We start from the raw sequence: 16,620 nt of genomic DNA on the forward strand, positions 1-16,620 counted from the left end.
GAGAGTTTGAGGGGTCTCTGAACTCAAATAGTGATATTTGAGTGTAGATGGAGTACTTCCACGCTTACAAAGCATGTTTCCCCTTCAGTTAGGCGTTGTTCTTATCCCCATTCTAGACGGGGAAGCTCAAATAGTTTTAATGAGCTGCAAAAAAAAGTCATACTCGTCAAGAGCAGTGTCTGCCTGCTCACATCTTTTTCTAAATCCTGCAGTCTTGCCATTATAAAATCCTTGAATTTTGTGTTAATGACATTTGATGTGTATCTACTTTCTACATGAAATTTATGAAGGTAGTAGGATGCTTGATTTTTCTGCAAAATGAAAACTGCTGTGGGATTTTTTTTAACTGCGCCTTCATGCATCCTGTTACCTCTACACAAAGAGTTCTTATGTTCTCCTGGTGAACTCCTGTGTCCTTCAATCTGAAGCTCAAAAGTCACCTCTCAGATGTCTTTCCCCTACCTGATTTGGCCCATACAGAGTTGGTGACCCTTTGTGGTTTTTCCACTGTGTTTAGGAGCACTCATCACACTGCATGGCCAGTATTTATTTTATGTCTCTTGTGATGGCCAGAATGTGGGCTCTAGAAGGATAAGGACTCCATTCTTCCCATTGTCAGAGCTCCTGAACCCAGCACAGTTCCTGGCAAACAAATGTAGGAAGGCAGCTCATCGCTGCTCTGTTGGCCCTGGGGTTTTGTGAGGGCTTAGAGGAAATTCCCTGGGTCTGCAGGTCTGTGCTGCCGCCCCACTGCCTCCACCCACACCCAGACCAAAGAGGGGAGGCAGCCGGGCCTGGAGGAGCAGCCACAGGCAAGGGGGATCTGCTGTTCTCAGATCAGGAAACAGCCCTGCATCCTCGGCGGAGAAGTGCCACGCGGGAAGCTAAGTTACTGTTAGTGACTGACAGTGCATTTGATTCAGCCAGGTGTATCTTCAGCCACCGGAGGCAATACAGCGCAGTGGTTAGAGCTCCTCGTCTGGGGTCAGGCCTTCTAGGTTTGAATTCCATCTTCACCACTTAATAACTATATGTAGTATTAGATAAGATTATCAACCTCTCATTCTACAATTTCCTTCTGTCTAAAAATGGTCATTTAGTCATTTAGAATAAATAAATGAAAAACGCACATGAAGTACTCAGTATAGTATCTGGCCATTTATTTACCTGTAGACTTCTGTTGTTATTGCTCCTGTTTTCCACTGTGTCATGAAGCTATCCTTAGAGAACACACTTCAGTTGAAAGATAGAAATGCTGAAGGATCCTCCAGCAGTTGGGCCTGTACGTGGGTATCTCCTCGGTACCGGCTGCCGTATGTCGGGCATTTGCTTTGTGCCAGCATTTGGTTAAACACTTGTGCATAATCAACTCATTTGTGCCCCACGATCACCTGTAAAGTACTATTATCTCCATTTTGCAAATGAAGAAATGAGCTTGAGAGAGGTCGAAACAACTTGCCCAAGGCCAGAGAGCAGTGGCCTGTCAGACTGCAAACACAGGCGTGCTCAAGATGGAGAAACGGCAGGTTGGAACTAATCCATTGCCCTTGCTTTGACAGTCTTAACTTGTCAGCACTCTCTGGGACCCTGCACTTGGGAATGATTGATTCATACTTCTTCTGAGATTGATTGATTCGCAGAGGCAGAAACTAGGATACTACATGTTCACCTGCAGACTTCAGAGGCAGGGCTTTCCATGTGCTCGCTGCGATACCGGTCTGTCACACAGACATTAAATTGGTTGTGTGACCACAAGATTATGACATCTTTTTCACTTCAGCTGCTGCTAAGCCAGGTCTTCTCCTTTCTGTCAGTGATAGGGAGGGGACCTGCCATCCAGAGAGGGCAGGAGACAGAAAGGCACTTACGGCTTCCAGAATCTTTGCTTACTTGAGGGTTTGCCTAAGGCCAACAGAAACTGTTAGGGAGGGTGGAAAGGAAGCCCGGATGGCGGGTGTGCCTGCCTCACACCAAGCCCGGAGCTACCCCTGTGGATTCAGTGCCCACAGCAGCCACACATCCCTCGTAATAAGGAGCCGTGGTAGCCCTGGCACCAGACCCCACATCTCATAGGCTGTACAGCATTTCTCAGTCTAGAAGTGTCTATGATTACAACTTTCAGCATTCTAAGGGTCTTCATGGGTACTCTAAGAATACCCAAAAATGTTCTCTATGGCAGGAAGGATGGAAGCCATGGTTGTTGGTTTTTGCTTGCTTTTTAACTACCTAAATAGTGGGAAAGGCTGCTTTGGCATATTTTTTTTTTTTTAATTATTAGCACCTTTTATTATTATTTATTTATTTATTTATTTATTTATTTATTTATTTGGCTGTGTTGGGTCTTCGTTTCTGTGCGAGGGCTTTCTCTAGCTGCGGCAAGCGGGGGCCCCTCTTCATCGCGGTGCGCGGGCCTCTCACTGTCGTGGCCTCTCTTGTTGCGGAGCACAGGCTCCAGACGCGCAGGCTCAGTAGTTGTGGCTCACGGGCCTAGTTGCTCCGCGGCATGTGGGATCTTCCCAGACCAGGGCTCAAACCCGTGTCCCCTGCATTAGCAGGCAGATTCTCAACCACTGCGCCACCAGGGAAGCCCTGCTTTGGCATATTTAAGTGTCACTTCAGAATGGTACAGTAGATCAGCTTGAAGTTCCTTCTCTTCACTGATATTACATGGGCAAAGAAGAGAGATTAAACTAGTGTTCTCCAATTCTAAATATGTTGCACTCTCTAAATCAGATTTTCAGCCAGGACTCTCTTTTTGTTCTTTTTTGGGCAGCTCAGTGGTTACAGTATAGGTTCTCATCAGACTGCTGTGTTCGAAACCCAGCTCTGCCCCTTGGTAGCCATGTGACCTTGGCAGGTTACAGAACTTTCTAGGGCTTGTTTTCTGCCTCTGTAAAATAAGGATAGTCATACTTTCTACCTGGGGAAGCAGTGCTGATGACCAAAGGAGATAAGCCGTGTAAAGGGGTTTGCACAGCGACACATAGTTCTCGGTAACGTCAGCTATTACCACTATTCTAGTAAGAAAGAAATGCATTCAGAAAATGAACCCCTGCCCCTCTGCCTTTCTCAGGTCCTTCCCCGCTATTAGGGGCCTAAGAGAGTGGTTTGAATTTTAACTATTGCCAGTCATAGGTGTCTGTCCATCCCTCCTGAACCGAGGTACTGCTCTCCTGGGCTGTGTCCCAGTTTTCTGTGAAGGACCAGACAGTAAGTATCGTAGGCCTGGGGGCCAGTAGAGTCACATCTTCTTCATCTCCTTCTCTTTCTACCCCTCCTGCTCCTCCCTTCCTTCCTCCTCCTCCTCTTCTTCTTCCCTTTAAAAACCATTCTTAGCTTAAGGGCCACACAAAAACAATCTACAGGCTGCAGATCGCTGACCCTTATTCTGACAGAACCTGACCCTGCGCTCCACCATGGCCGAAGTCATGAATCCTGGGGTTATTCTCGCCTATCATTCAGCTCAAAAGACGCAAGTCAGGAAAACAGTAAGAGGGCTTCCCTGGTGGCGCAGTGGTTAAGAATCCGCCTGCCTATGCAGGGGACACGGGTTCGAGCCCTGGTCCGGGAAGATCCCACGTGCCGTGGAGCCACTAAGCCCGTGTGCCACAACTACTGAGCCCATGTGCCGCAACTCTTGGAGCCCACATGCCTAGAACCCGTGCTCCGCAACAAGAGAAGCCACCACAATGAGAATTCCGCTCACCGCAACGAAAAGTAGCCCCTGCTCGCCGCAACTAGAGAAAGCCATGCACAGCAACGAAGAACCAAAGCAGCCAAAAATAAATAAATAAAATAAATAAGTTTGTAAAAAAATAAATAAAAAGTAAAGTTAGTTTTTAAAAAAGAAAAAAGAAAAACAATAAGATAGGTGGGAAAATGGGTGAAATACGTGAAGGGGATTAAGAAGTACAGACTTCCAGTTATAAAATAAATAAGTCACGGGGATGTGATGTACTGCATTGGGAATGTAGTCAGTAATATTAGAATAACCTTGTGTGGTGAGAGATAGAAAGTACACCCATGGTGGTGATCATTTCTTAATGTATAAAGATACCGAATCACTGTTTTACACCTGAAACTAATACTATGTCGCAAGTCAACTTTACTTCAGTTAAAAAAAAAAAAAAATAAGTTTTTGTGTTTAAAAATGGAGTAAGTTGAAGACTCGCACTGTCTCTTCGCCCACATCCAAACTCCCACATGCTTTGTGTATAAGGAGCCTTTGAAGTTCCATTCCTGAGACCAAGAAAGGCTTCATAAAGGAATCCATTAGAGCCAGGTTGACATATACTCCAACTTGGATAAGCTCTGTGCCTGTGATATTACTTCAGATTCTGAGCCTCAGATCATGATTTTAATTTTAAATTCCTGGAGGTTTGTGCCATCAGGTCTCCTGTCTGGAGCAGTCATGTTTTAGGAAAATAGCGTCTATTGCTGTGAAGTAAATGAAGCATAATGAACATGAGCATGACAGTTTTTCACAGCAAAAATCCAAAAATGCAGGCACATGCTTTGTGAAATGACAGTATTAGACTGCAAGTGATGATAGTAAAGCAAATATTTAATTCTCAGCTAAAATAGTGTGTGTAAAATGTAGTTGCCAGGGGAGCATGCCAGTTCATCATTCTTAAAGCTAATTCTCTACGGGCAGAATCATTCCACACAATTCCAGGGGAAAAATGCTTATTTTAAATAAACTGCTTTCTGGCTCTTTTAAGACTGTGCATAAGTAAGCTTTATTCATCAGGGACCATCTTGATCTTTGAGATGTTCTTGGGCAGGGGATGTCTCTTGTGCATCTTTACTCCTTCTGTGTAGGGACTGGGTTTCTGAGTTGGTTTCTTCAGAGCTGCAGTTTTGCTGATGGCATGACTTCATTTATCCCTAGGAGAGTTCCAGTGATGGAGGTGATGGCATTTTTGGTGAAAAGAAGGATGACAGCCGGGCAGGTGAGACTGTGTCCTTCTGAAGGCAAAGAAAAGTAAGGTCCCTGTTTGTAGTTACCCTGGAGTTCATGTGTAATAAAAAAGAAAAAAATGCTGTTTTTTAAGGAGGCTCTTTTTAAAAGCCAATTAAGTTGAGCTTCATCAAACTCTGCGGGAGTCACACAGGGAGCGTTAATGTGGCTCTGGCCAGCTTTCTCGACCTGGCACTGAATTCAACAGTGAAATAAAGTCAGGATGGAGTCTGAGAGATAAAAAGGAATCGTGGTTTCAGTGATTTTTTTTTTTTTTTCTTTTGAGAAAAGTTAGGGGTATTTGGTTTGTTCTTTTGTTTGTTTGTTTTTCTGAATTCAAACTTAACGGAGGCTTTGATGTTTGGAAGGCCCAGCTACACAAAAGCCTGTAGTTCTAAATGGAGACGGCCACAGAGCATCCACTTAAGCCGATGCCTTAGAGCAAGGCCCTTGAGTCAGTTCTGCCCCCACAGACAGGCACATTTGTACTGGAGAGAGAGCAGAACCCACCACACCTAAAGCTGCTTCTAAAGTGCAATTGCAGCCTTTCCAGCTGTGCCTAGCTTCCGAGCCGATTGTTGAACAGCAGCTACTTGCATTAAGTTACTGAGTCAGCTTTAGTTTTCTTTAAATGAAGGGGAAGAACAACTACCAAAAAACCCAGTTGCCTTTGTTTTAGTTCTGTTTGTAAATACTAATATCCTCACTGATGTTTGAAGCCCAGGATGGCTCCGACCCAGACAAATCACCCTGGCCAGTTTCGTCTGCACTCACAGCTCGTCTCCGACGCCTGGTCACCATTTACCAGCGCTGTAACCGCAAGGAGCTCTGCCGGCCTGAAATCCTGGGACCAGGAAACCAGGGATACTGGGTCCAGGAAGAGATGTTCCGGAGATCCTCAGAGATGGATCTCATCAACAAGGAAGCCCAAAAGAGGTAAAAGCCAGTGACCAAAAGGGCGTGCTGAGCTGCCCACTGGGTAAAGGTGACAAAGGGAACCCAACAGCTGGAGGGCAGGTGTGTCCAGTGTTCTCATATGGAGTCAGGTTGTCTCTAGAGTGAATTAAATCCAGCCTCTGACTGCAGTGGTGTTTTCGTGCTGACCGGGGAGTCTGGTGATATCTAGGACACCCTCTGTTCACAGTTCCCAGACTTGTGTGATTTGCCAACCTTACCCTCTTCCCTAAGTTAGACCCCAGTCTCTGGGGATGTGATTTAAACACCACACTAGCATGCATCAGATCATATTCTTTCAGCAGCAAAGTGAATAGTGTGCATTGAAGTTGTCTTATTGTAGCCAACAGTCCTTATCAAGCCTTTGAGAACAATAAGTACCATAAAATGCCAGCCCAGAAGGAAGGAGTTACTTGCCCATCTGAGAATTAAGGTAAAAATGTCTGCCTAAGGCCAGCACAGGCTAAGAATGATGCCATGAGAGCAAATCAACAAAGCTGCTGTTCTTTGGAGTCTTTATATCTCTCCATCCTTTTGATGTAACATCCAGTGAATTAAAAGAATACCACATAGTGAATTCAATTATTGATACTTCTGTATACTCCTGGCTTTATGAAGTTTGGTAATTCAGGGAGTAGATTTCTCCCATCTAGCTCCAAAGAGAGAACCAGAGCCCCTTCTTCCCTGCTTCTCACTCTTCCACTGACCCTCTCACCCGACTCCTAGCTGACTGCCTCTGGGGGTGGCAAGTACCGTGCCCAAGAGCCCCTGGTAAAGACTACAGTGGTATATAATAATCCATTTTCCTTAAGTCATTATCTTAATCCTGCAGGATATAAAATCTAGAGAACCTTCATGTCCTAGGAGAGATTATCGTTGTGGGCAACGTGCCTACGTAAGACCAGGAAGAAAGCCAGTGTGAGATATGGGAGTCAGGGAGGTGGGTGGCTGAGGTAGTCTCCTCCCCGCTCTGGACCAGTTTCTCCATCTGTAAAATGAAGGAAGTGAATTTAATGGTTTGAAAGGTCCCTCCAGGATTCTGTGATTCTCCGTTGTCGTACGGCAGAATGTTTAAGCATATAGAGTACTTTTAAATTAAAATCTTTATCTCCCACAAGAGGAAATGAACTAGGTAATTTGTAAAATTAATGAATCAAGGGGACATCCCTGGTGGTCCAGTGGTTAGGACTCCGCGCTTCCACTGCAAGGGGCGCAGGTTCAATCCCTGGTCCGGGAACTAAGATCCCGCTGCGCAGGATGGCCAAAAAATGCTGCACAGTACGGCCAAAAATAATAATGATAATAAAATAAAATTGATGAATTAAGATCTCAAGTACGCACACATGATTTGAAAGTGGTGGTAGGCCGAGGGACTGTTTTGTTATCAGCCACTCCACCCAACTCAACTTGAATAAAAATAAACAATAAAATAGACCAGCTCTGCCTGCTCTCTTGACTTCCTGGGCTCTCCCAAGTAGGTGCTCAGTAAGTAGTTGTTGGCTTTTTTTAACTGAAAAAGAAAACAGCTCACTCTCCTTCTCTGATTCCCTCTCCAGGTGGACTAGGAGAGAGCAAGCAGACTTCTACAGAGCAGTGTCTTCCTTTGGTGTCGTTTATGATCAAGAAAAGAAAACCTTTGACTGGACGCAGTTTCGCATCATTTCCCGTCTGGACAAGAAGTCGGACGAAAGCCTGGAGCACTACTTCTACAGCTTCGTGGCCATGTGCCGCCACGTCTGTCGTCTGCCAGCCTGGAAGGATGGTGGTGAGGGCACTCTCTGTCACTGTATCCCAGGTGGGGCAAGGAGAGAACATGCTAATTTTCAAGGTACAGAGTCAGGTATAACTATAGACGCGGAGCCAACGTGATGAACTCAGATAAAGACCAGTGGGTTTTCACAAATCCACGGACTTCTAATTGGGTCCACCCTCATAAAATAAAATCTCTCTCCCAAAATGATGTGATTCCAACGAAAATTGAAATTCAGATTAAAATGTCACAGAAATATTAAGAAACTACTATTAATTACCTTTTCCAAAGTGTGCTTTTTTTTTTTTTTTTTTAAGTCTCACAGAATTATCCTACTATGAGCTTTGCACTTTCCTTAGATTAAATCTTAAATGTTGTCTCATGTGTTGACTTGTAGCTATGGAAAACTAGTGGCTGTCATTTAAACTCCCTGGGCTCCACTAGAGACCTTGTCTAAGAAATTTCTTCCTGGTTGGAATTTGCAGCAGCTTCCTCCTTGTCCCTCTTCAGTCTCGTACTCATAGATTAACTCGCTTTGGACCGTATGACTGTATTCTGGGAAAACTGAAACAAATGTCGAGCCTATTCAGTGTGGGTTCTGGGCTGGCGGCAGCATGTACAGACACCCCACCTTCTGCCCGCGTGTGGCACAGTTAGGCTGTTTTCATTAAAGCCAGGGAGCCGCATAGATCGGAAAGATCTGGACCTCGGAGTCATGCTGACAAGACCTGGACTGGAGTCCTGGTTCTGCCACCTTGAGCAAGTTAGCTTATCTGAGCCTCCTTCCTCATCCTTACACAAGGGTAATGATGGTATAGCATAGAGTTCTTGTGAGAACTAAATAACAGCCATAAAGTACCTAGTTAGAAGGTACCTAGTCCATGCTTATTGACCGGAAACTAATATTTCCAGAACTGGAGTTTTCAAGCTCTTCTTTCCCCTTCACTGGTCTGTCCGTGTTTCATAAAAACCTTCCCTTCTCTTTCAGCTTTTCATTTTAGTGGGGCCACTAAGGCCCTGCCTTGCTGAGGACCCAGGGAGTCAAACTATAAGATCAAAGATGCAGGCACTCAGGTGGGCAGGAAGTGTCCAAGGGCCACCTTAAGTGACAGGCTCTGTGTTCACCTTTGCAGGCCCCCCAGATCCCAGCATCTGCGTTGAACCCATCACTGAAGAGCGGGCCGCGAGAACCCTGTACCGCATTGAACTGTTGCGGAAGGTCCGGGAGCAAGTGCTGCAGTGTCCTCAGCTGCACGAGCGCCTTCAGCTCTGCAGGCCCAGCCTCTCCCTCCCCGTCTGGTGGGAGTGTGGAAAGCACGATCGGGACCTGTTGATCGGCACTGCCAAGCACGGGCTGAACCGCACCGACTACTACATCATGACCGACCCCCAGCTGTCCTTCCTGGACGCCTACAGGAACTACGCCCAACACAAAAGAACCGACCCCCAAGCTCCAGGGAGTCTCTGTTGCCTTTACCAGACCAACTCCAAACTGTATGAATCTCTTGCATATACTCAAATGAGCAGGACTTCCGAGTCCCTTGAAAATGAACCTGAGAATCTAGTGAAAATAGAAGGTAGGGATGATCATCTTGGTCCACCTCGGGGCAGCTTATCTGACATGACTTGTGAAAACTTTATTTCTAAAGTTCAGGATGTCATTTCCATCACCCATGATGAGAGTCTGCTGCCTGAGTCCTTGGAGAGCATGATGTATGGTAAGAAAGCACTAAGCCAGGAGCCAGTCTCTTTTCAGGAGAGCCCAGGTACCAATACCGAATCCAGACAAGATGCCGTGGCTGTCGCAACAAGCAGAGATGGGAACTTCCAGCTTGGTGGCCACGAGGCAGAAATAGCCTCAGGCCCCTCTTTTATGGATACATTAGAAGCAGGAGTAGCTCAAATGAACATTAAAAATGGAAAACATTTGCTGGTGTCTCTTTCAGAGGAAGGGGAACTCTGCTGCAGCGAGGCAGGGCAGAGGCCTGAAAGCCTTGGGCAGCTGGAAACCAAATGCATAGCCTCCCCTTCCTTGGACCAAGGAAATGAGAGCGGGTTTGTTGACATGTGCAATCTGAGTGTCTATGACTCCAAAAGAAACCTGTCATCAGATCAGCAGTTGATTGATTTATTAGAATGCAAAAGTTTAGAAAGTAAATTGATTTTGGGTCGGAACCACAGTGATGAGGAGGAGGAAGAGGAGGAAAATGAGGAGGAAAACCTAGACCTGGCCGCAGGCATGCGGGAAAGGCCGGAATTGTCGCCTCTTACCGAGCCCACTGCTCGTATGGCAGGGGAGAAAAGCCGCAGCGGCTTTCTTGTGGACGAAGCCAAGAAAGGAAGCCTGGAGGCCAGAAGCCAGCATCCCGGACCGCAGGGCGCTTTTCTTCCCGCAGCCTGTCAGTGTCACTGCAAACACATGGAGAGGTGGACGCAGGGCCTCGAGAATGACGAGTTTGAAGTGGAGAAACCCCAGGGTTACAACCCAGACCCATACAAAAGCAAAGCCAATAATGTCACACTGGGGGGCAAGCTCACTGCTGTTCCACCAAAGCTGTTTCAGGTGAAGCATGAACTTTTGAAAGAACCCTGGAAAGAAAGTGCAGAAGGGAAACAAGGTTTCCCTACGTATCTCGAAGGGAGTGAACTCAAGGCGGAAGATGTGGATTTTGAGAGTAAAGATGATTATGATAGAGACGGGAACTGCCAGAGTCAAGGTACAGTGTGTGGGATCTTGTATTTTGGATAAGCCAGTTCTCGCAAGACAGGGAGGGTGAATGTGTTGTGGGGGGGAGGGGTGGTGTTAAGGGTTTTACAGCTTCTGAAAGGGACCTGCTTACACTCACCGTGTGGTTTAAAAGCGAAGGTCACAGGCCTTGGTCTGAAAGTGAGGCAGAGTAGCTTAACTCTGATCATTCCAGAAAACTGAGGATGATTGTAGACAATCGTAGCACCTTGGCTGTATCAGCTGCGTGATTTGGGCAGGGGCTGTGTGCTGTTTTATGATAGATGCCAGATAGTGTCGAAGGGAAGGAATTCGTTCTTCCACCAGGTAAAGTGCTACAAACTGCATTAAAGTAGAACAGCAGGGAATGCCAAGAACCTGCAGTGTTAACGGAGGTGCAGGTAATTTTTCAGAACGCCACAAAACTACAAATAAACGTGATCTTTATTAAGGTGAGCCAAGACTGTGCCCTTTATTCACGTGTTTGTCAAAACCCTGTGTTGTAATGTCGGTGCATTGGGTTGAGATTCCTTTAAGTAACTCAACAGAAATAAGAATAACCAAATTACTTGCCACTCAATAAAAAATGCAAATAGATTTGATCTTTTTAAATAGGGAAATCTTAGGTAAGGAAGGGATTTTAAAATGTTAATCTAGGTGACCCTGAGATTTGTATATGCTTTGCAGGAATATGAATACAGTGATTAGAGATCCTGAGCCAACAACAAATGGGTCTTAACTTTTTCACTGTTGTCTATATGTCATCAGACCCAAGAGGACATATCAGGGTGAACAAAAGATAGTTCTGTTTATCCTTGTCAAAAAAACAAAAAATACCCTGTCGGTGCCTGGCCTGGTGCCAGGGGCCGAGTGATGCTCAGGGATGCAGGCAGGCCGGCCCCTCCCCCCAGGACGGTGACTTCATCTAAAGAGGGAAACCCTGCCTTGGGTTGTCCCACTTCCTTTTTATTTCTGAACTTCCACCTTTGGTTTTAGCCTCGTGATAACTTGGGAAAGGTTTTGAACCCAAATTAAAATGTACACACCAGCCAAGCTGAGGACATAGAAACTGAACTGAAAGGAGCTTCATCGGCCTGTGGCCCCAGCCGACCCAGGAGGAGCCAGCCCAGACCTTGCCCCAGGCCACGAAGGGTCCCTGCCACGTGTGGAATTACATGTATACACTGCTCTTGGAACTCTGTTGTGGGGGAAGTCAGCGAGTACTCAGTTCTGGGCAATGTAGGCAGTCCAGTGAGGATGGGCTAGAGGAGAGCTGTGCTGGCCTGGACTTCCTCTGGTGGCCGTGGCATCCGGCTGGGCTGGGCTGGGAGACAGCAGTGAACTTGATAGGCTTTGGTGAGCATTGCGCACACTCGGCCGGGGTTGGGGGTCCCTAGCACCAGTGCTTTTAAAGACGCTTTGACAGACCCCAGGGGGCTCCTCCACACATGAGATGTGGGAGAGGTGAGGCAGAAGGGGTTGCCCTATTTCTGAGGATGGAGCTCGGCCGCTGAAGGAGCAGTGACTGGCACAGCTGTCAGGGCCAGCGCTTGGGCTCCTGGCTCCTTCTCCAGGGTTTTCCCTCACACAGCACTGCGCTTTTTTCTTAAAATTTAAGTTCAGCTTTTCTGCTTAAAGCCTTTCAGCGGTGCTCCCCATTGGATCTAGAATAAAATTCACATTTTCTGTCCTGGCCTGCAGAGCCCAGCATGCTCCAGATGATCTGGCCCCTCCGCCTCATCTTTGTACTTTTCCCCCCGGGTATCTCGAGTCCCCTTCCCCCACTGCCTCCTCATCTTCCTGGGTGGTCTCTCCTTTGAGAGGTCCTCTCTACCAGCCTTCCCTTCTACCAGTCGGTTTTTCCCTCTTATTCCCTATCATGACACCTTGTTTCTTTCCCTTTACGGCCCTCACCCTGGTTTATAATTTAACTATTCATTTATAATTATTGCATTTTCCCAACTGTCTTTCCCTCATGGAGCTGTAAGAGCCTAGAAAGCCAGGGCCACATCTGTCTTGTTTATCCTTGAATCCCCTGGCCTAGCAAGGCCCTGCTCCTGGTGAGGGGCGGGGGCGGGGTCTCTGCGGCCCCCTGGGAGACTTGTTGCACAGTCAAAAGTGCACAGTCAAAAGTGAGACCACCACGTTTCAGAGGATAGACGTTCCGTGTCATTTCACCACGAAGGAGGTTCACAACTTTTCCTGGACATTATGCTACACACAGTTCATTCCCTGTCATCTCCGTTAAGTGGATCTTTGAAGATCCATTTCACAAGTGATAGTAAACATTCACCACTGAAGACTGAAAGAATGAGTCGCATTTCCATTTCTTTCCATCAGTGAAGTACTTTAAACGGTCTAGGTTTCTTTGCGTCATTTTTTATATAAATCAGGTCTATTTTACCTTCGTTGTAAGTTTCAGGACTTTTCTACCTTCGTCATTAATACCAGCCTCTTGCTGTGTTACGTTTCCTACACTATCCCCACTTCTGTATCAGAGCATAATGTTCACGTTCCTCTCATCCACTGCACCAAACGGGAAAGCCTCTTTGCGGTCCCTCATCGTCGTTGGTGTTGTTTGGTTGTGTTTGCAAACTCTTATTGGATGACTTGCATGGGTAGCCCTAGAGCAGGTTGTGCCTTTATGGCTTAACCGACAGAGTGCTTCTGGAAATAGAAAGTATGGTAATTAATAATTCAGTTTAAAATAAATTAGCACACACTGGGCTAATTAAAAAACAAGATCAGATGTCCTTATCTTCCAGATCACTACTATCTCCCGAGCGCCTAATTCATTTTTTTAACCTTCCTTCCTAGATTATCCAGGGAAATACTCTGAGGAGGAGAGCAAGAACGCGACCTCGGGCATCGTAGGAGACCTCAGGGACAGCCTGCAGGAGGCACGGGCTCCCACCATTGCTCAGCTGCTCCAGGAGAAAACCCTCTATTCCTTCTCCGAGTGGCCGAAGGTACCTCCCAGAGCCTGCATGCTCCACCCAGAGTATCCTCAGCTTTGAATCCTTTCCTTTAAACCTTTTAGAATATTTCTGAGAAACAGACTCAGACAAATGTTTAGTATCTTTAAAAGATACTAGTTATGTGACATTAAAGATATATGCGCCTAATTAGACCGTAAGACAGAAGTGTCAGCTTATCTTCGTATTTACAGCGCTGTGGCTTTTAATCTTCATTGTCCAGACTTTACCGTTTCTTTTAAGACTTGTAAAGTGAGTCCATTTGTGTGCGCCCTTTTCTAATCAATTCCTTCTGGTTAAAAAACTTGCCACTTGATTTCAAGGGATTTTGTGAATTTGGGTAACTTGGTACTTATTCCTCAGAGCTTTTGTTCTTTTTTTATAGGATCGCGTGATAATCAACCGCCTGGATAACATCTGCCATGTGGTGTTAAAGGGGAAGTGGCCCTCCAACCAGCAGTATGAGCCCTCGGCCGCGCTGCCCACCCCCGTGTTAACCAGCGGCGCAGGTCCCCGCAGCAGCCTTTCAGAGCCAGAGGCGTCAGAACACGTCTTCAGCAGTGGCGCAGCGTTGGTGGCCCAGATGCAGAAGGTGAGGCTGTAAGAATGTTCTTGACCTTGAAACAAAGAAGGAGGACGCTTTGCACTTCTCGATTGAGTCATTCATTCAACAACTACTGAGTGGATAGGAATTTTTGTCTTTTTTTTTTTTTTTGGGTCAAGCCATTAGTGTTCATTGAGGAATCTGGATTTTATCCTGTGGGCAGCAGAGGCTGTAGTTTTGGAGCGGGGAAGTGTGTGATGAAAGTGCGTTTGCAGCTCAACGGGAGTGGTGTGCAGGTTCATGGGAGATGGGGGTCAGGGAGGGGCTGTGCCTCCAGGGCTGGGAGGCAGGTGGGCATCTGAGGAAGAGGTAAGTTCTAGACCAGCTTAGTGGCAGAGTGGCTCCAAAGAAAGGGGGGGAGTTGGCTGGCGTGGCGTGATGACTGACGACTATATGAGGAAGGGGAGGCGTGAACGGATCGGGATGTTCAACACTTGAGGACTGAGAACGGTGGCAGCAGATAGAAATGAGAGGAGTCAAAGCAGGCATGAGTTTTATTTGTGGTTTATAAACTCAAAGGTCAAGTTTAAGGACGCGTGGTTATTAGCACACTAGCTCTCACTCTCAGCTGCACACTGGACTCCGCTGGGGACCTTGAGAAGCTCCGGATTCTGACTGAATTGGTCCAGGGTGTAGACTCGATATTGGCTTTTTTTTTTTTTTTTTTTTTTTTTAAACTTCCCAGTTGATTCTGATGTACAGCTGAGGTTGAGATTCCCTAAACTATGACCTTGCGATTCCAGGTGTATAGTTCATGGACTCGCTGCTTTCACGGCATCTGGGAACTTGTTGGAAATGCAGAGACTCTCAGGCCTGCTGAAGTTGGATCTGCATTCTAACAAGCTGTCCAGGTGATTTAGTAGTCAAGTTTGAGAAGGTTTGAGTTAGAAGAAGTTCTGAGAAGGTGATCACTAGCCCCAAGGAAATGGGGCCTAGAAAGAGCTGGCATTCAGCCGCAGAGGTGGCGTTCAAACCTCTCTTGCCACCTGTGTGTGTTCGCAGGAGAGCTTCTTGGCTTCGGTATTCACAAAGGATGAACAGAAGCACAGGCGTCCTTATGAGTTCGAGGTGGAGAGGGACGCAAAGACCCGGGGCCTGGAGCAGTTCCCCGCCACCCACGGGCACCCCCCCATCGTCCTCAACGGCTGGCACGGAGAGTCAGCGATAGACCTCTCCTGCCCATCGGAGGGGTCCCCGGGGGCCACATCCCCTTTCCCAGTGAGCGCCAGCACCCCTAAGATTGGGGCTATCGGTTCGCTTCAAGGAGCCCTTGGCATGGACTTGTCTGGGATTCTGCAAGCCGGCCTGATCCATCCAGTGACTGGACAGATCGTCAACGGAAGCCTCAGGAGAGATGACGCTGCCACCAGGAGGCGGAGAGGGAGGCGGAAGCATGTAGACGGAGGCGTGGACCTCATCTTTCTGAAGGAGCAGACACTCCAGGCGGGGATCTTGGTGGGTATATGAGCCACAAAGTACAAACATTGACCTCTGTACACTGAGCAACAAACCCTTCTTCCTCAGACACAGCACTTTTTGATTATGGATCTTTTATCCCTATTTCAATTGTCCTGCTTATTTTCTCGTCCCCAGTTGCTCTCAGTCTCTTTTAGAAATAGGTATTAGTCCATCGAGGGCCCTTAACCTGCATGCAACCTGGAAAAACGAACCAGGAGGTCTCACCATTTCACACAGTAGCAGCCCAGCCTCCAGTGTCTCGGAGCCACTGGTGATCCAAAGAGTAAAGCAGAAGCAGGGCTGTGTTTGCAACAGCGTTGTTCCAGGTCAGTGGGCTTTCCAGGAGCTGGGATTTGGGAATCAGGACGTCCTGAACATTAATCCTGGCTCTGCTGCTTGACCTGCTGGCCACCTTGAGCGCCCCCCTTTGCTCCTCTGTAAAGAGGGGGCTGCAGCTTCTACCACAGAGGGTCGCTGTGAGGCTTCCTGAGGTCACACTAAGGTGTTCTCAGCTCAGAGATCCTTGTAAACCACAGAAAAGGGCAGAAACTGCACACCTGGTCCAGAGAAGTCCCCTCAGACTTTGTTTAATGTGTCAAAGACCACTGACTTCTCTCTTTGTATTTTGATTTTTCCCATTTATTGAATTTTGAACTCTGAAACAGGAATCACGTTTCATGTTTTCTTACTTTAAAAGGAGTAATAATGAACAGTACTTACTGAGTGCCTTTGCCAGGCACTGCATTCAGGGTTTTACATGACTGTCCTGTGTGATTTTCACAAAAACCCTGTGAAGGTGTTGTTACTATTCCCATTTTGGAGATGAGCAAACTGAGGCTTACAAGCATTAAATAATTTGCCCAAGATTATCCAGGTGGTAAATGGCAGATCAGGGAACCAAACCAAGGACTTGGTTCTCTAGAGCCAGAGAGCTCTGCTGTATCGCTTGGTATATGTTTCCCTCTTAGACTTTCTATAGAATTTGGGAAGCTGAAATGACAGGTTCTTGCCCTGTCCAATCCTCCAAGTCTATAAGAAGGTTGTCTCATTTTTTAGAGGTGCAAAGCCAGTTTTCCTATAATGATTGTAGAATTCTAATGGAAGAAGTGAAACTTTTTTCCTTGGCCTCAGAGTATTTTGAAAAATTTATTATGCAGATATTTATTTAGCACTGACATTGTACTTTATCAGCAG

The 16,620-nt window shown here is 46.7% G+C and overlaps 1 protein-coding gene across 2 annotated transcripts in view; it reads left to right on the plus strand.

Moving 5' to 3' along the window:
* Positions 1 to 16,620, plus strand: part of CHD6 (chromodomain helicase DNA binding protein 6) — a 208,229-nt gene that overhangs the window by 182,301 nt on the left and 9,308 nt on the right. For both annotated transcript variants that reach the window (XM_068565429.1, XM_068565428.1), the window contains 7 exons: positions 4,892 to 4,952; positions 5,680 to 5,896; positions 7,471 to 7,679; positions 8,798 to 10,381; positions 13,207 to 13,358; positions 13,750 to 13,956; positions 14,971 to 15,423. In XM_068565429.1, the coding sequence (XP_068421530.1) occupies positions 4,892 to 4,952; positions 5,680 to 5,896; positions 7,471 to 7,679; positions 8,798 to 10,381; positions 13,207 to 13,358; positions 13,750 to 13,956; positions 14,971 to 15,423 (2,883 nt within the window). The remainder of the gene's footprint in view (positions 1 to 4,891; positions 4,953 to 5,679; positions 5,897 to 7,470; positions 7,680 to 8,797; positions 10,382 to 13,206; positions 13,359 to 13,749; positions 13,957 to 14,970; positions 15,424 to 16,620) is intronic.

Source organism: Eschrichtius robustus, chromosome 16 (assembly GCF_028021215.1).
Source record: "Eschrichtius robustus isolate mEscRob2 chromosome 16, mEscRob2.pri, whole genome shotgun sequence".
Taxonomy (NCBI): Eukaryota; Metazoa; Chordata; class Mammalia; order Artiodactyla; family Eschrichtiidae; genus Eschrichtius; species Eschrichtius robustus.